This window comes from Zalophus californianus, chromosome 10 (assembly GCF_009762305.2).
Source record: "Zalophus californianus isolate mZalCal1 chromosome 10, mZalCal1.pri.v2, whole genome shotgun sequence".
Taxonomy (NCBI): domain Eukaryota; kingdom Metazoa; phylum Chordata; class Mammalia; order Carnivora; family Otariidae; genus Zalophus; species Zalophus californianus.
In genome coordinates, this window is record NC_045604.1 from 79000904 (window position 1) to 79015648 (window position 14745).

The 14745-nt window shown below is 46.7% G+C and overlaps 1 protein-coding gene across 3 annotated transcripts in view; it reads left to right on the forward strand.

The window, feature by feature from the left end:
* The first annotated feature begins 2996 nt into the window (after nt 1–2996).
* The window catches only part of TNFRSF17 (TNF receptor superfamily member 17), a 48770-nt gene continuing 37021 nt past the window's right edge, over nt 2997–14745 (forward strand). The window contains exons 1-2 of one of the 3 annotated variants that reach the window (XM_027613733.2): nt 2997–3258; nt 11459–11556. In XM_027613733.2, the coding sequence (XP_027469534.2) occupies nt 11491–11556 (66 nt within the window). In that variant the 5' untranslated portion in view covers nt 2997–3258; nt 11459–11490. Of the gene's footprint in view, nt 3259–6344; nt 6361–11458; nt 11557–14745 lie in introns of those variants that run through there. The other 2 variants (XM_027613730.2, XM_027613731.2) reach the window with 2 other exon arrangements.

The following is a 14745-nucleotide window of genomic DNA, read 5'->3' on the forward strand; positions in this document are numbered from 1 at the left end:
CAGAGAGAGACACAGCGAGAGAGGAAACACAAGCAAGGAGAGTGGGAGAGGGAGACACAGGCTTCCCGCAGAGCAGGGAGCCCGATGTGGGGCTCAATCCCAGGACCCCGGGATCACGACCTGAACCAAAGGCAGATGCTTAACAACTGAGCCACCCAGGCAACGCTCTTTTCTTTTTTTTATTTAAGGGAGGGCGGGGCAGAGGGAAAAGGAGAGAGAGAATCTTTTTTTTTTATGAAATTTTTTTTTAAAGGCCAGCTAGAGAACCACTTATTTATTTATTTTTATTTGACAGAGAGAGACACAGAGAGAGGGAACACAAGCAGGGGGAGTGGGAGAGGGAGAAGCAGGCTTCCGGCGGAGCAGGGAGCCTGATGCGGGGCTCGATCCCAGGACCCTGGGATCATGACCTGAGCCGAAGGCAGATGCTTAACGACCGAGCCACCCAGGTGCCGCAAGGAGAGAGAGAATCTTAAGCAGGCTCCACGCCCAGCGCAGAGCCTGATGTGAGGCTCGATCTCAAGACCCTGAGATCATGATCTGAGCCAAAATCAAGAGTTGGACTCTTAACCGACTGAGCCACCCAGGCACCCCTGGCTCTCACTTTTCTTATGTCTACATGACATTTATGTTATTCTATCACATCACCTGTCATGAATGGATGGTCCCTGTCTAGGAAAATAGCATAAAGAATAGTGATCTAAAGCCCGAGACTCAGAGACATTTGGCTCCACCATGTACCAGCTGTGTGACCTGGGACAAGTAATTGAATCTCTCTGTGCATCAGGCTCATCTTTAAAGAGGCATAAAAATAATAATAGCCGCCCTCTAAATGGGAAAATGAATGTAAAAAAGCTTAGCATGTACCAAGAATATAAGACTATCCCCTCTTCCTATGGAAATTTGCAGTGGAACATTTGAGAATGAAGCAGTGTAACAAACTGTTCATAGTGATAACATTCATTTCAGTCTGTTAATGCTATTTTGGTTTCTAGCTTCCCTAGGTGAAGGACCATTGAACTTGCTTTCAACGTAATCAGGGCTCTCAGTTCTTGCAAGGGACGTACCTTGTATCGCTCATAGTCTTTCTGTGGGTTAAAGTAGAAGAATAGCTGAGCAATTGGCCCCGAGTTTACACTCTGGTGCATTCATGGAGTAGGTGCTCAGTAAACACTTGTTGACTGTTGTCCAGGGACTTAGCCATCGGGGGTTTTGTGGTTTCACGCATCACTATCTCATGTATTCCCTTCTTCCTGTCTGTTTTGGGTAGCTTCCCCCTTCTTTAGATGTCCCCCAGGATGTTTCTGAAGAGGTGGCCCAAGTGGTCATATTTGCCCTAGTTTATTCCATCCCCTTGCCAAAGATGATTAGACTAACCCGATTACATCTGCAAAGACCCTATTTCCAAATAAAGTCATGTTGCAGGTACCAGGGGTGGGCTGGGGTGTTAGAGCTTCAACATATCTTATTCTAGGGGACACAATTCAACCCCTAATAAGGGGTTGTATGTGCTGCTCTTTGGGGGACAATTGACTGAGACCAGGGAAGGAGGGCTCCAGTCCCAAGCTGATCCTGAAGAAGAGCATTTTGAGTATAAGACGGGGCTGGTGTCTTCAGTGGGAAGGAGCTGGATGTGTCTGAGAAACAGCCAAGAGGACAGTGTAGCTCGAACCAACTTCGAGAAGGAACAGAGTTCAAATAGGTTGTGGGGCGAGGGACCCAGATGGTGGAAGCTGATAGTGTAGACCCTTCTCCTTACGTGTCCCCGTCTTCATGCCATGGGGCAGCACTGGCCAGGACCCAGGCACCCAGTCTTTTTTAAACAGAGGCTAGATATCTAGATTTTTGAAATGTGAAATCTCCCAATTTTTAAATGTTAATGATAAATTCATGTTGAAAGAAAATTCATTGGAGGCTGTCCGTTGGCAGGATAGAGCAGGAGGAAGGAGGGGAGTTGGGGAAGGCATCTCAGAGGAGGTTTCGGATGCTGAATAGGAATAAAAAAATAAAGGACAAGTCAAAATATGGACTGAGGTGGTCCCCTTCTTCCCCCACGAGTGGTCTCCTCTGCTCTTCTTTTTCTTTGGAAGTCTGGCATCTTTCCCAGCCTCCCCACTCAGCAGCTCTGTGCTCTTATGGTTAAGCAATCCAGCTTCTCTGTACCTGTTTCCTCATCTGTGAAGTGGGGCAAGTCCCTTAACTTCCCTGGGCCTCAGTTTCTGCTCTTAAAAATGAATGACCATGGCAGGGAGCAGGGCAGCCGTTGTGAGGATTAAATAAGATCCAGTGCCAGGCTCACAATAAGTCGTTAATTAAAAGCCAGTTCTTGGGATCCCTGGGTGGCTCAGTTGGTTAAGCGTCTGCCTTCGGCTCAGGTCATGATCCCGGGGTCCTGGGATCGAGCCCCGCATCGGGCTCCCTGCTCCGCGGGAAGCCTGCTTCTCCCTCTGCCTGCCGCTCCCCCTGCTTGTGCGTGCTTTCTCTCTCTCTGACAAATAAATAAAATCTTTCAAAAAAAATAAATAAAAGCCAGTTCTTATGGTGCTCTGCCCTCTCCTCTCCACATAACCCCACCCAGCCCAACTGTGGGGGATTCATCAGCATCCCAGGCTCCCTAACAGAGAGGAGCTCTGCCCCCTGAGAGGCACGGAGGTCCCACCACGGGGGCCTGGCACTCCTGGGCAGGGGCTGCTGGAGGGAATTCTCAACAGTTCCCAGCCACTTGCCTTGTTTCCCCAGAGACCTGGCAGTGGTCCCAGCGGTTTTGCCAAGTGGGCAGTTGAAAACCAACCATTCCCGGCTGGGGAGGAAGGTCGGATCGCAGGATAGATGCCTGTTACTCCTGTTCTTCTGCCTGGATGCCTCCAGGACTGTGACTATAGCTCTGCGTGCGTGCGTGTGTGCGTGCGTGCGTGTGTGTTCTGTCGCCGAGTGAGGCTCCCAGGTGTGGTAAGGGGAACACGGAGATCCAACTAAAAAAATGACAGGAATTTGGACTTTAAGTGCTTTTCGGGCATTTGGTTACTCTGGACTCACACCTTTGAAAGCTTTAGCACCGACGGGGTCAACTTCGTTTGTCAACTTGAGGGGGCACAGTGTGCCCAGATATTTGGTTAAACATTACTCTGGGTGTGTCTGTCAGAGTATTTCTGGAGGAGAGAAACTTTTGAACCTGTAGAGAGAGTGCATTGCATTGCCCTCCCCAGTGCAGTGGGCTCTTCCAGGCCATTGGAGAACTGAGCAGAACAAAAAGGAAAGGTAAGGGAGACGTTTTTGGAGCTGGGTCATCAGCCTTTTCCTGCTTTCGGACTTGGACTCACATGGGAACTTAGGCCATCAGCTCTCTTGGGTCTCCAGCTCACCAACTGCAGACATTGGGACTTCTCAGCCCCCATAATCACGTGAGACAATTGCTGAGAGTAAATCTCTTTTTATGTGTGTCTCCTGTTGTTTCTGTTTCTCTGGAGAACTCTGACTAATGCAGCCACTTCCCCATAATTGAAAATTTCCCCCCTTTTCACCTGTCACAACCCACAGAGAAATCTTCCAAATGAAATGAGTCTGTGGCTGGTTTAATTTGGGGAGTAGAGCCAATTCATTCATTCCTTTATTTAGCAGATGTGGCTAGACTGACACAGTCCCCTCTATTGTGCACTCCTTGGGGGTGAGGTGTGATGTGTAGAGAATGCGCAGGACACAGGTGCCCCCGGAATTGTATGGCTTGGCCACCCTGTGCCTGTTATATTAGATCATGGCTGTGTGCTGGGTTCTGGGGACATAGCCCTGAACAAATCTGACGGCTTCCTGTGCTCTGGGGCTCACTCTGACTTGTTGCAAAGTGCTGGAAACCAGACCAGTTTACCAGTCCCAGATGCGTCTAGCCTAAACATAATGAAAATTAATAGTCTTGATCATCAACTGAAGGGTAGCAGATTTGGAAGCCTGTAGGGAAATATTTTGCTGATTATCCGCACCCCCCTCCCCAGCCTGGCTGGGTTGGATGCCCCTTTCCTTGCTCCCTCTGCATTCTCTACTTCCCTGATCACAGCATTTCTCTTCCTGCTTGAATCTGCAACCAGAGAGACCAGTTAGCAGAACCCAGAGTAACTCCAGTTTTAGAAGGCTGCCTGGTAAGAGCTGTGGCCTTTGGTGGAGGAATGCCATCAGCATGCTGTGTCTGGAAAAGAGAGAGCTGGGGGTATTAACACTGCAGCCTCTTTCCTCTGGTGCTACTGTCCTGCTGGTGTTTCCCAGGGGCTGACCCCGACTATAAACAAGAGGGCAATGATCAATTAGTGTTGATGTAATTCGTATTCATCAGCCCCCGCCCCCCGGAGCAGAAAGCCGGGTAGAGGAGGTAGAGAGTAGATCTGGATGGGTAGATGGAAAATACGAAGCATAGGAGGCAACTCCAAATGTCCTTTGCAAGAAGGTAGAACTTCCTGACTATCCAAAAGATGGAATGAGCCACTGGATGGAAGTCCATGGTGTTTATAGAATCCTGGTGAGGTCAGGCATCACCTGGGAGACTGGGATACACGACCATTCAAGTCCTTTACCAAGGACTTCAGCGAGTAAATGGTCTTGTGAAAGCCACTACCACCTGCTGTCCTTCTGCTTTGTCCTGAGATGGGACGACAGTCATAGTAATGGTAGTAGTAGTAACGATCATAATAATAGTATTACCAATCACCACGACCTCTACTGCTGACATGAATTAACATGTGATGGGTGCTTGGTAGGTGAGACTCAGTGCTACGCCATTTGCATGTTTTATCTTATTTCTTCCTCATCACAACCCCATGAGGTAGCTACTTTTACAGATTCCATTTTGTAGATGAGGAAGTGAAGCTTAGAAAGGGGTTCAGTCCCTTTCTGGAGGTCACACAACTAGGAAGTTTCAGAGCTGGGATTTGAACCCAGGCCTGAACCATGGGTTGCCACAGCCCAGAAGCCAGGGAACAGGAGAGTCCTGAGTGAAGTGTTGGGAGGATATAGAGTGTCTCTGAAAAGAACAGAACCTCCAGGAAGAAGCATCTCCAAGAGTGGGACCCGGTTTGCTGGGGTCTCTCCTGGCATACAGATGCATGGGCTTCGCTGGCTTCTAGATCAGTGGAGATCACCAGTTTCAGTTCTTCCTGACTGTTCACGAGGCTCAGTCGGCTTTTCAGTCTCTGGACGAATGATCCAGCAGCTAAATACACAGACAGCTCCCCCTCCAGCTGGGGAACGGAGAGCTATAAATAATAAGCTTGGGGTTCTGCCTGGAACCAGAGTCTTGTGGGAGGAAGACACTGGTGACGGCCAAGGCCTGTCACTCTTCCTCTTTGCAGACTTCCAGGCTTGGTTTCTGCTGATCCATATCTCTTGGCATGCTGAATGGGAAGGACGCCCTCCTGGGGGCCTCCGACAAAGATCAGGAAACTCTTTGTGCCTGTGGCCCATGGCAGAGCTGGGGCTCTTGTTTTCCTGAGAGTAGGGATACTGTCTCTGGGGCCACATGACTCACAGCGGGGAAGCACACAATAGGGTATGCGTCCATAAAATGGGGATTATAATAGAACCTACTGCATATGGGGGTAATAAGGGCTAAAGATACCATGTAAGAAGCACACCTAGCACAGTGCCTTTTTTTAAAATAATTTTTTATTGTTATGTTAATCACCATACATTACATCATTAGTTTTTGATGTGTTCCTTTATTCATTGTTTGTGCATAACACCCAGTGCCCCACGCAGAATGTGCCCTCTTTAATACCCATCACCAGGCTAACCCATCCCCCCACCCCCCTCCCCTCTAGAACCCTCAGTTTGTTTTTCAGAGTCCATCGTCTCTCATGGTTCGTCTCCCCCTCCGACTTACTCCCCTTCATTCTTCCCCTCCTAGCACGGTGCTTTGTACATAGTAGTCAGTAACTCACTAAGCATTGAATGAAAATGTCCCACCTTATAATTCCAGAAGGGGCACTACTTTGTTATTTGACTTCCCTGTATAACATTCTTGATTGAATGATATCAAATGTTTTCTCTATGTGAAGTGTGATAATCACAGGATTTACTCCCTTTAGCCTAATAATATGATGAATTACAAGGGTAGGTTTTCTTATTTTGAGCTATCCTCGCATTCCTGAGATAAACCTTACTTGATCACAGTATACTATTTTCTTTTTTTTTTTTAAAGATTTTATTTATTTATTCATGAGAGACAGAGAGAGAGAGAGAGAGAGAGAGAGAAGCAGAGGGAGAAGCAGGCTCCCAAGGAACAGGGAGCCCAACGTGAGACTCGATCCCAGGACCCTGGGATCATGACCTGAGCTGAAGGCAGCCGCTCAACCGACTGAGCCACCCAGGCGCCCACAGGTTACTATTTTCTTAATACATTGTTGGGTCCAGTTGGCTAATTTCCTAGGTAAACTTTTCCTCTCTTTCTGCTCCCACCTTTATTGAGGTATGACTGACAATTAGAAATTGTATATACTTAAGGTGTACAACTTGACTTGATATTCGTACACATTATGAAATAATCACCACAACTAAGCTAATTAATATATTTACTATCTTCTTGTGTGTGTGTGTGTGTGTGTGGAGGGGGTCAGGACACTTAAGATCTACTCTCTTAGCATACTTCAAGTATTCAGTATAGTATTGTTAACTGTAATCAGTGTCGTACATCAGTTAGATCTCTAGAACTTATTCGTGTTGCGTAATTGAAAGCTCGTACTCCTTGACCAGCATCTCCCCATTTCTCCCTCCCCTGAGCCCTTGCCAACCACCACTCTACTGTCTGCTTCTATGAATGTGACCATTTTAGATTCCACAAATAGGTGAGATCATGCAGTATTTGTCTTTCTATGGCTGGCTTATTTCACTTATTATAAATTGATCCAGGTTTATCCATGTCATTGCAGATGGCAGGATTTCCTTTTTTAAGGCTGAATAGTATTCCATTGTATAGATATATACCACATGCTCTTTCTTTTTTAAAGATTTTATTTTTAAGTCATCTCTACACACATCGTGGGGCTTGAACACACAACCCCGAGATCAAGACTTGCATGCTCTGCTGACTGAGCCAGCTAGGCACTCCTATACCACACTTTCTGAATCAAGAAGAGATAGAAAGCCTGACCGGATCAGTAACAAATAGGGAGATTGATCAGTAATCAAAAACTTTCAGCAAAGAAGAGCCCAGGACCAGATGATTTTGTGGCTGAATTCTACCAAACATTCCAATAGCTAATACAAATCCTTCTTAAACTCTTCCAAAAGTAGAAGAAGGAACACCTCCAGACCCTCCAAACTCATTTTATGAGGCCACCATCACCTGATACCAAAACCAAAGACAATGCAAGAAAAGAAAACTGTAGGCCAATATTCCTGATGATCATAGATGCAAAAATCCTCAATAAAATACTAGCAAATCACATTTAGCAGCACATTAAGATGCAAAAATCCTCAATAAAATACTAGCAAATCACCTTTAGCAGCACACATACCATAGCCAAGTGGGATTTATCCCTGAACTGCAAGGATAGTTCAACACTAGGCAGGACTTTGGCATCTACACTCATAAGTGAAATGGGCCTTTAATTTTCTTGTGTTGATCTTCTCTGGTTTTAGAATCAAGATCACACCAGTCTCATGTTATCTGGGAAGTTTTCTTTCTCTCTCTGTTTCAAATCGTGTTTTGAAAGTTTGGTAGGGGGGGTACCTGGGTGGCTCAGTCATTAAGTGTCTGCCTTCGGCTCCGGTCGTGAGGTCCTGGGATCAAGCACTGCATCGGGCTCCCTGCTCGACAGGAAGCCTGCTTCTCCCTTTCTCACTCCGTCTGCTTGTGTTCCCTCTCTCGCTGTGTCTCTCTCTCTGTCAAATAAATAAAATCTTTAAAAAAAAAAAGTTTGGTAGAATCCACTTATAAAGCTGAGAAACAGACTCCTAACTATAGAGAACACACTGATGGTTACCAGAGGGGAAGGGGAGGCGGGATGGGTGAAACGGGTGATGGGGATTAAGGAGTGCGCTTATTGTGATGAGCTCTGGGTGTTGTACGAAAATGTTGAATCACTATGTTGTGCGCCTGAAACTAACATTACACTGTATGTTAACTAACTGGAATTTATTTTATTTTAAAGATTTTATTTATTTATTTGACAGACACAGACACAGCGAGAGAAGGAACACAAGCAGGGGGAGTGGGAGAAGGAGAAGCAGGCTTCCCGCTGAGCAGGGAGCCCCATGAGGGGCTCGATCCCAGGACCCTGAGATCATGACCTGAGCTGAAGGCAGATGCTTAACGACTGAGCCACCCAGGCGCCTAACTAACTGGAATTTAAATAAAAACTTAAAAACATGTGGACCTAGAATTTTGGGGCAATGGAGATCTTGGTGACTCTTCAGTTCCCTTGTACTCAGTTTATTCTAGCACTCTTTTTCTCGTGTCTATCTGTACAAATTCATCTGTTTCCCAAGCCATTGACTGTAATGGTTGAACAAGAGTTCATCTAGTTCAGATAGGTGTGTGTAACTCAGATACCAGCTGGGGACCATCCCGCCACAAAAGGCAAAACATGAAACTGTCTTAGAGACACCTTCCATCCTATGCCCCAGAACTCGCAGAAATCCAAAGTCCTGCCCTTGACTTCTGCTTCTTCCTGGGAGATTTATGTTTTCCTGGCCACCCTTGCCACTTGGGTTCCAGTTTGTCTGTGTGCTATCTCTTCTGCACACCACACCAAGTCCAGTGTGAATTCAGCTTCTTTAGTTTCTACAACAACAGGTCAAGTGGAGATTTTAGGAGATAGTGCGTAGCTTTCCACTGTCCCCTGGTTTCTCATTTCCTCTCCTCCCTGTCTCCGCTCCTCATCTTCTCCTTCTAGGATTCCCCCTGGGAGACCAGCTGCTTCTCTTTCTCCTTGTCTGGGTGGCTGCCCCTTTTCTGAAGCCGGGATGCTGTAGGCCCCTAAAGGCCTGGGGAAGAAGAGGAGGCTCACTATCCAACTCAAGCACTTATTGAGTCATCCTGATTGACAAAGAATTCCCACCTCGAAAGAAACTCTTATGTTGCTGTTAAAGCCACATAATTTTCCCCATCATATTCTATCTCTCCAACTATTGGATATTATTTATCCAATATCTATCCAACATCTGTGCTATTGGGACTTTATTGAGATGAGAAAAGGAGAAGTGAAGAATGACTGAACTCATGAAGACTCCGTAATGTTAATAACTTGAAGAGAAAGGCACGTAATGGATTGTGTATCTTATACAATAGTATTCGTTCTGATACTAATTTCTTGTTCTTTCTCACAAAGGAACCATTACACATTTCTTAGTTTGGGCTAAAATAATATTCTGTGCTGTTTTTCAGTGCGGTGTCCTCTGGCCACTTTTAGCTCATTCTCCTCTCTCTACCTTCCTCCATTCTTGTTCTTGGATGTCTGTGTTGAAGCCAGGTATCTCCCTCCATCAACTCCTTTGTTCTACTTGAATTGTGTTCCCTTTTTTTTTTTTTTAAGATTTTATTTATTTATTTATTTATTTGGGAGAGAGAGGGCATGCACAAGCAGGGGGAAGGGTAGAGGGACAAGCAGAGTTCCAGCTGAGCAGGGAGCCTGAATCGGGGCTTGATCCTAGGACCCTGAGACCATGACCTGAGTCCAAGTCAGATGCTTAACTGACTGAACCACCCTTGTGTTCCTTGAACTGAGTTCTTAGTCTTCACTTGAGCAAGCATGCCATGTTCATTCCAAATGCTCAGTCTGTGCACCAGAATTGATAAGGAAATTTGCCTCTCTCCATTATACTCAACAAAGTGCAAGTAACAGAAAATCCAACTCAAGTTGGCTTCAACCATACAAAGGATTTATTGGCTCTTGTGACTGAAGACGACTGAAGATTGGATGGACTCTGGGTACTGTTTCATTGGTGCAGCTTTCTGAGTTCTTCCCTCCTCTAGGTCACTCATCCTAGGATGGTGAAAAGGTCCCAGACCTCACATCTGTTTAGAAGGAGTGAGGCTACTATTTCTTCATGACTTGCTCTTAAGAGTGAGGAAATGTTTCATGAAGAGATGCCAAACAACATTCATCATTACATAGATGCAAATTAAAACCACAATGAGATACCACTTCATATCCACCCAGATGGCTATAATAAAAAAAAACAAAAAAAGCCAGAATAACAAATGGTAAGGATGTGGAAAACAGAAACCCTCAAACATTTCTGGTAGGAATGTAAAATGGTGCAGCCACTTTGGAAAAACAGTTGGGCAGTTTATTAAACGTGTAAACAGAAACTTACCATATGATCCATCAACTAACTTCCTAGGTATTTACAACCCAGAAATGAAGACATATGTCCATATAAAGCCTTGTACAGGAATGTTCATAGCAGCATTATTCGTAATAGACAAACGTAGAAACAACACAAATATCCAGGAACTGATGAGTGGTTAAACAAACAATGTTGAGTAATAAAAAGGAATAAATTACTGATACATGCTATAACATGGGTGAAGCTCGAAAACATGCTAAGAAAAGAAGCTAGTCACAAAAGACCATGAATTATTCGATCTCATCCCTATGAAATGTTCAGAAAAGGCAAATCCTTTGAGATGGAAAGTGGATTAGTAGTTGCTTGGGGCTTGGAGTGGGAATGGAGTTGACAATAAATGGGCATGAGGGATCTTACCGGGGTGATGAAAGTATTCTAAAACTGTATTGTGGTGATGGTTGCACAACTAAATAAATTTTTTAAAAAATCACCGAGTTGGGGCGCCTGGGTGGCTCAGCCAGTTAAGCGTCTGCCTTTGGCTCAGGTCATGATCTCAGGGTCCTGGGATCAAGTCCGGCATAGGGCTCCCTGCTCAGCAGGGAGTCTGCTTCTTCCTCTGACCCTCCCCCTGATTATGTGCTCTCTCACTCTCTCTCAAAAATAAATAAATAAAAATTTAACCAACTGGGCCACCCAGGCACCCTAAATAAATAAAAATTTAAAATAAAAAAAATCTTTAAGGGGAGCCTGGGTGGCTCTGTCATTAAGCATCTGCCTTCGGCTCAGGTCATGATCCCGGGGTCCTGGGATCGAGCCCCACATCGGGCTCCTTGCTCAGTGAGGGACCCTCCCCACTCTTGTGTTCTCTCTCTCTCTCTCTCTCTGTCAAATAAATAAAATCTTAAAAAAAAGGGGGAGGGCTAGCCAGAAAGGGAGAATGGCCCCCCAGCAGGATAAATCATCAAGGAAGCATCATCTGGGCAACACGGTGGAGGCTGACCATGGATCTTCCACAGGTGACACTTTGATCTGGCAGATGCCTGTCTTATGAACTTCTAGTCTTGCATTCATGAGATATTGGTTAAAAGCCTACTATGTGCCAGGCCCCGGGGTACGTGCAGGGGATATAATGTTGAACTGAAAACCGGGCATGATCTCTGCTCATGTGATACTGTGATGCTTACAGAACACACATGGATTGGATCATCACCCTGCAGGATGACACAGTACAACTCCACTGAGCACCATGAATATGATGAGGAGGTCAAAGGAGAGGAGCCGCAGGTAAGCCCATGTGTGGGGACCAAGCGCAAGTTACCACGTATTGAGAGTTGGAAGGGAAGGGTCACTCACCCTGTCCCTGGTGTCTTCAATGACAATAGAATTTTTTTTTAAAGATTTTATTTATTTGACAGACAGAGAGAGAGGGAACACAAGCAGGGGGAGGGGGAGAGGGGGAAGCAGGCTTCCCGCGGAGCAGGGAGCCCGATGCGGGGCTCGATCCCAGGACCCTGGGATCATGACCTGAGCCGAAAGTGGACGCTTAACCACCCAGGCGCCCTGACAATAAAACTTTTAAAACATTTTGATCCCCTTTCTCTATGTTTAGCAGCACTACGGGGGGAGAGAGGGGCAGAGGTACCTCGTGCAAGTTCCTGTTGATAATAACATTTTTTTATTATTTCTTTTATTGTGCTAAAGCATCTAAAATGTGCCATTTTTACCCCTTTTTCTTCTTAGATTTTATTTATTTGGGAGAGAGAGAGTGGGGGTGGGGAGGGGAGGGGCAGAGGGAGAGGGACAAGCAGACTCTGTGCTGAGTGCAGAGCCTGACACGGGGTTCGACACAGGGCTTGATCTCAGGACCCCGAGATCATGACCCAAGTCAAAACCAAGAGTCAGTCACTCAACCGACTGAGTCACCCAGGCGCCCTTATTTAAATCCTTTTTTAAGTGAACATTTCAGTGGCATTAATCACGTTTACAGTATTACGCAACGATTATCATCATTTCCAAAATTTTTCATCACCCTGAACAGAAGCTCTGTGGTCATGCAACACCAACTCCCCATCCCCTGCCCCCCAAGACCCTCCTGACCTCTATTCTACCTTCTCCGAATTTACCTCTTCTAGGCACCTCGCATTAGTCATACACAACGTGCCCTTTTTTGAAGGGTTTCTTCCACTTAGCAAAATGTTTTCAAGGTCCGTCCATGTTGTGGCATGTATCAGAACTTTGTTCCTTTTCATGGCTGAATCTATTCCTTTGCGTGGAGACGCCCCTCTACGCCCGCATCCACTCGGACACAACGCTAGGCTTCAAGCGAGTTTCTTCTTTGGATACAGCTCTATGTTTCTTTCTCCTGTAACTTCCCCATCTGTAAAATGGGGAAAGTGCTTAAAGGCAAAGCACCGCAGAGAAGCAGATTCTGTAGCCAAAACTAGCCCACTGCATCTCGAGGCCACAGTGAAGGTAGGGCAGAAAAGGCTGAGACACACAGCCCCAGGGGTGAGTACCTTGCCCTGTCGCTGCAATACCACCCAGCAAAAATGTGCAGAGACCCTCCGTTCTCCAGCCCAGGGCCAAAGCAGGGGTGCCAACCCTTAGGAAGCAGACAATGGAAATGAATAAAGCAGGGGGAGCATTAGAAAAACAACAGAGGCATGGGGCTAAATGGGAGCCAATGGGGAGTCGTGGGTGGGGAGTGTGGAGAACTGGAGAGAACACACCCCTATCAGCGCCCATCACCACCGTATGGGAATGTGGGTTCAAGGCTGCCAGAGCATCTGCTCCTTAAAAGATGCTGGAAATCTGGGTTTTTATGGGAACTTGCCTGATTTTAAATGCTGGCAATTAATTTGAGACTATTAGACACAGCACAGCCAAAAGAAACATGTCTGGTGCCTGCTTGTGCCCTGAGGGTGACCAGGTCCATTGGCAAGAATCCATTCCTATGAAAGGAGGCAAGGCCTACGCCGCTCCCTCATCAGGACCAAAAGTTCATGGTTAGGGGGTGAAATTCGACAAGTGGAGTCCTGCCCCATCCTCGGCCTAATATGCCGGGTGTCCTCGAGAACTCGCCTTCCCCATGGGGGACCTCAGGATGCTCCTCTATGAAATGTGGGGTGAACCATATCCGACCTCCTTTAGGACTTTGCCCCGAGGAGAACCCAGGGGACAATCTGTTCATTTGTTTATCTCTTTTTATTTTGCTAAGGTACACATGACATAATTTACTAGCAGTGGCATTTACTCTATTCATAACATTGCGCCATCTAGGTCCTATCTGGTTCCAGAACATTTTCGTCATCACCCCGAATGATCTCTCTCTCTCGTGTCCCTGAGTTGCCAGGGAAAACGGGCTCATATCTGATCCTGAAATACGTTGCCTTAAGGAAAACATCAAAAGCAGTTGGGAGGTGGGTCTCAGGGGAGAGGAGGCAGGGTGGGGAGAGGAGCAAGTCACAGTGCGTGAAATGGGGGCTTCGGGTGTCCGGGGCACACACAGGCCACCAGCTAATACCAGCGCCACGGCTGGGCCGGCTCCGCTGTAGTCACAAAGGAGCCCTGGGTGTTGGCTGACTACAGACAGAAAGCCCGGGCTGCTGTGAGCCGGGTGTTATCGACCACTGGAGCAAAAAGCATCTCATTTCCAAATATCCTACACTGAGAGCCCCCTGGCAGGAAAGCCCCCCTTGAATCTGCAACACCCCCCCCCACACACAAGTAGGAGTAGATAAAAGAGGGCTTCAGAAAAGGGGTGGGGGGGTGCCTGGGTGGCTCAGTCGGTTAAGCGACTGCCTTCAGCTCAGGTCATAATCCTGGAGTCCCGGGATCGAGTCCTGCATCGGGCTCCCTGCTCAATGGGGAGTCTGCCTCTCCCTCTGACCCTCCCCCTTCTCATGTGCTCTCTCTCTCTCAAATAAATAAATAAAATCTTTAACAAAAAAAAAAAAAAGAAAAAAGAAAAGGAGTGGGTCCATGAGTACTCGGGGGAACCTCCCCTGTACCCCTTGAGTAGCTATGGGTTTTAAGCCCTGTTACAGCCTCCAAGTCCTTCCCTCACTAGCAGAGGGAAGTGAGATCAGCCAGCTCCCCCGGCCCCCATCTTCCTTCCTTTCCCCAGGCTATTTGTGCAGTCATCTGCAGGGTGAACTGAGAAAATAGGGTCACCAAAGCCAAGTTTGTCTGTGAGGCTAATGGTGCCCAGTTGAAAGGCTGACTCTTTTCTGAAATGATGTCATTGTGTTCCTATGCTCTTGCTGTTAGGAATTGGTGCTGAGAGTTGATGGTGTTTTTTTTTTTCTTTTTTAAGATTTTATGTATTTATTTGAGAAAGAGAGCGAGCGAGAGAGAGAGAGAGAGAGAGAGAGAGAGAATGAGTGGAGGGAAGGGCAGAGGGAGAGGGAGAAGCAGACTCCCAACTGAGCAGGATTGACCCAGGGACCACGACCCAAGCTGGAAGCAAACACT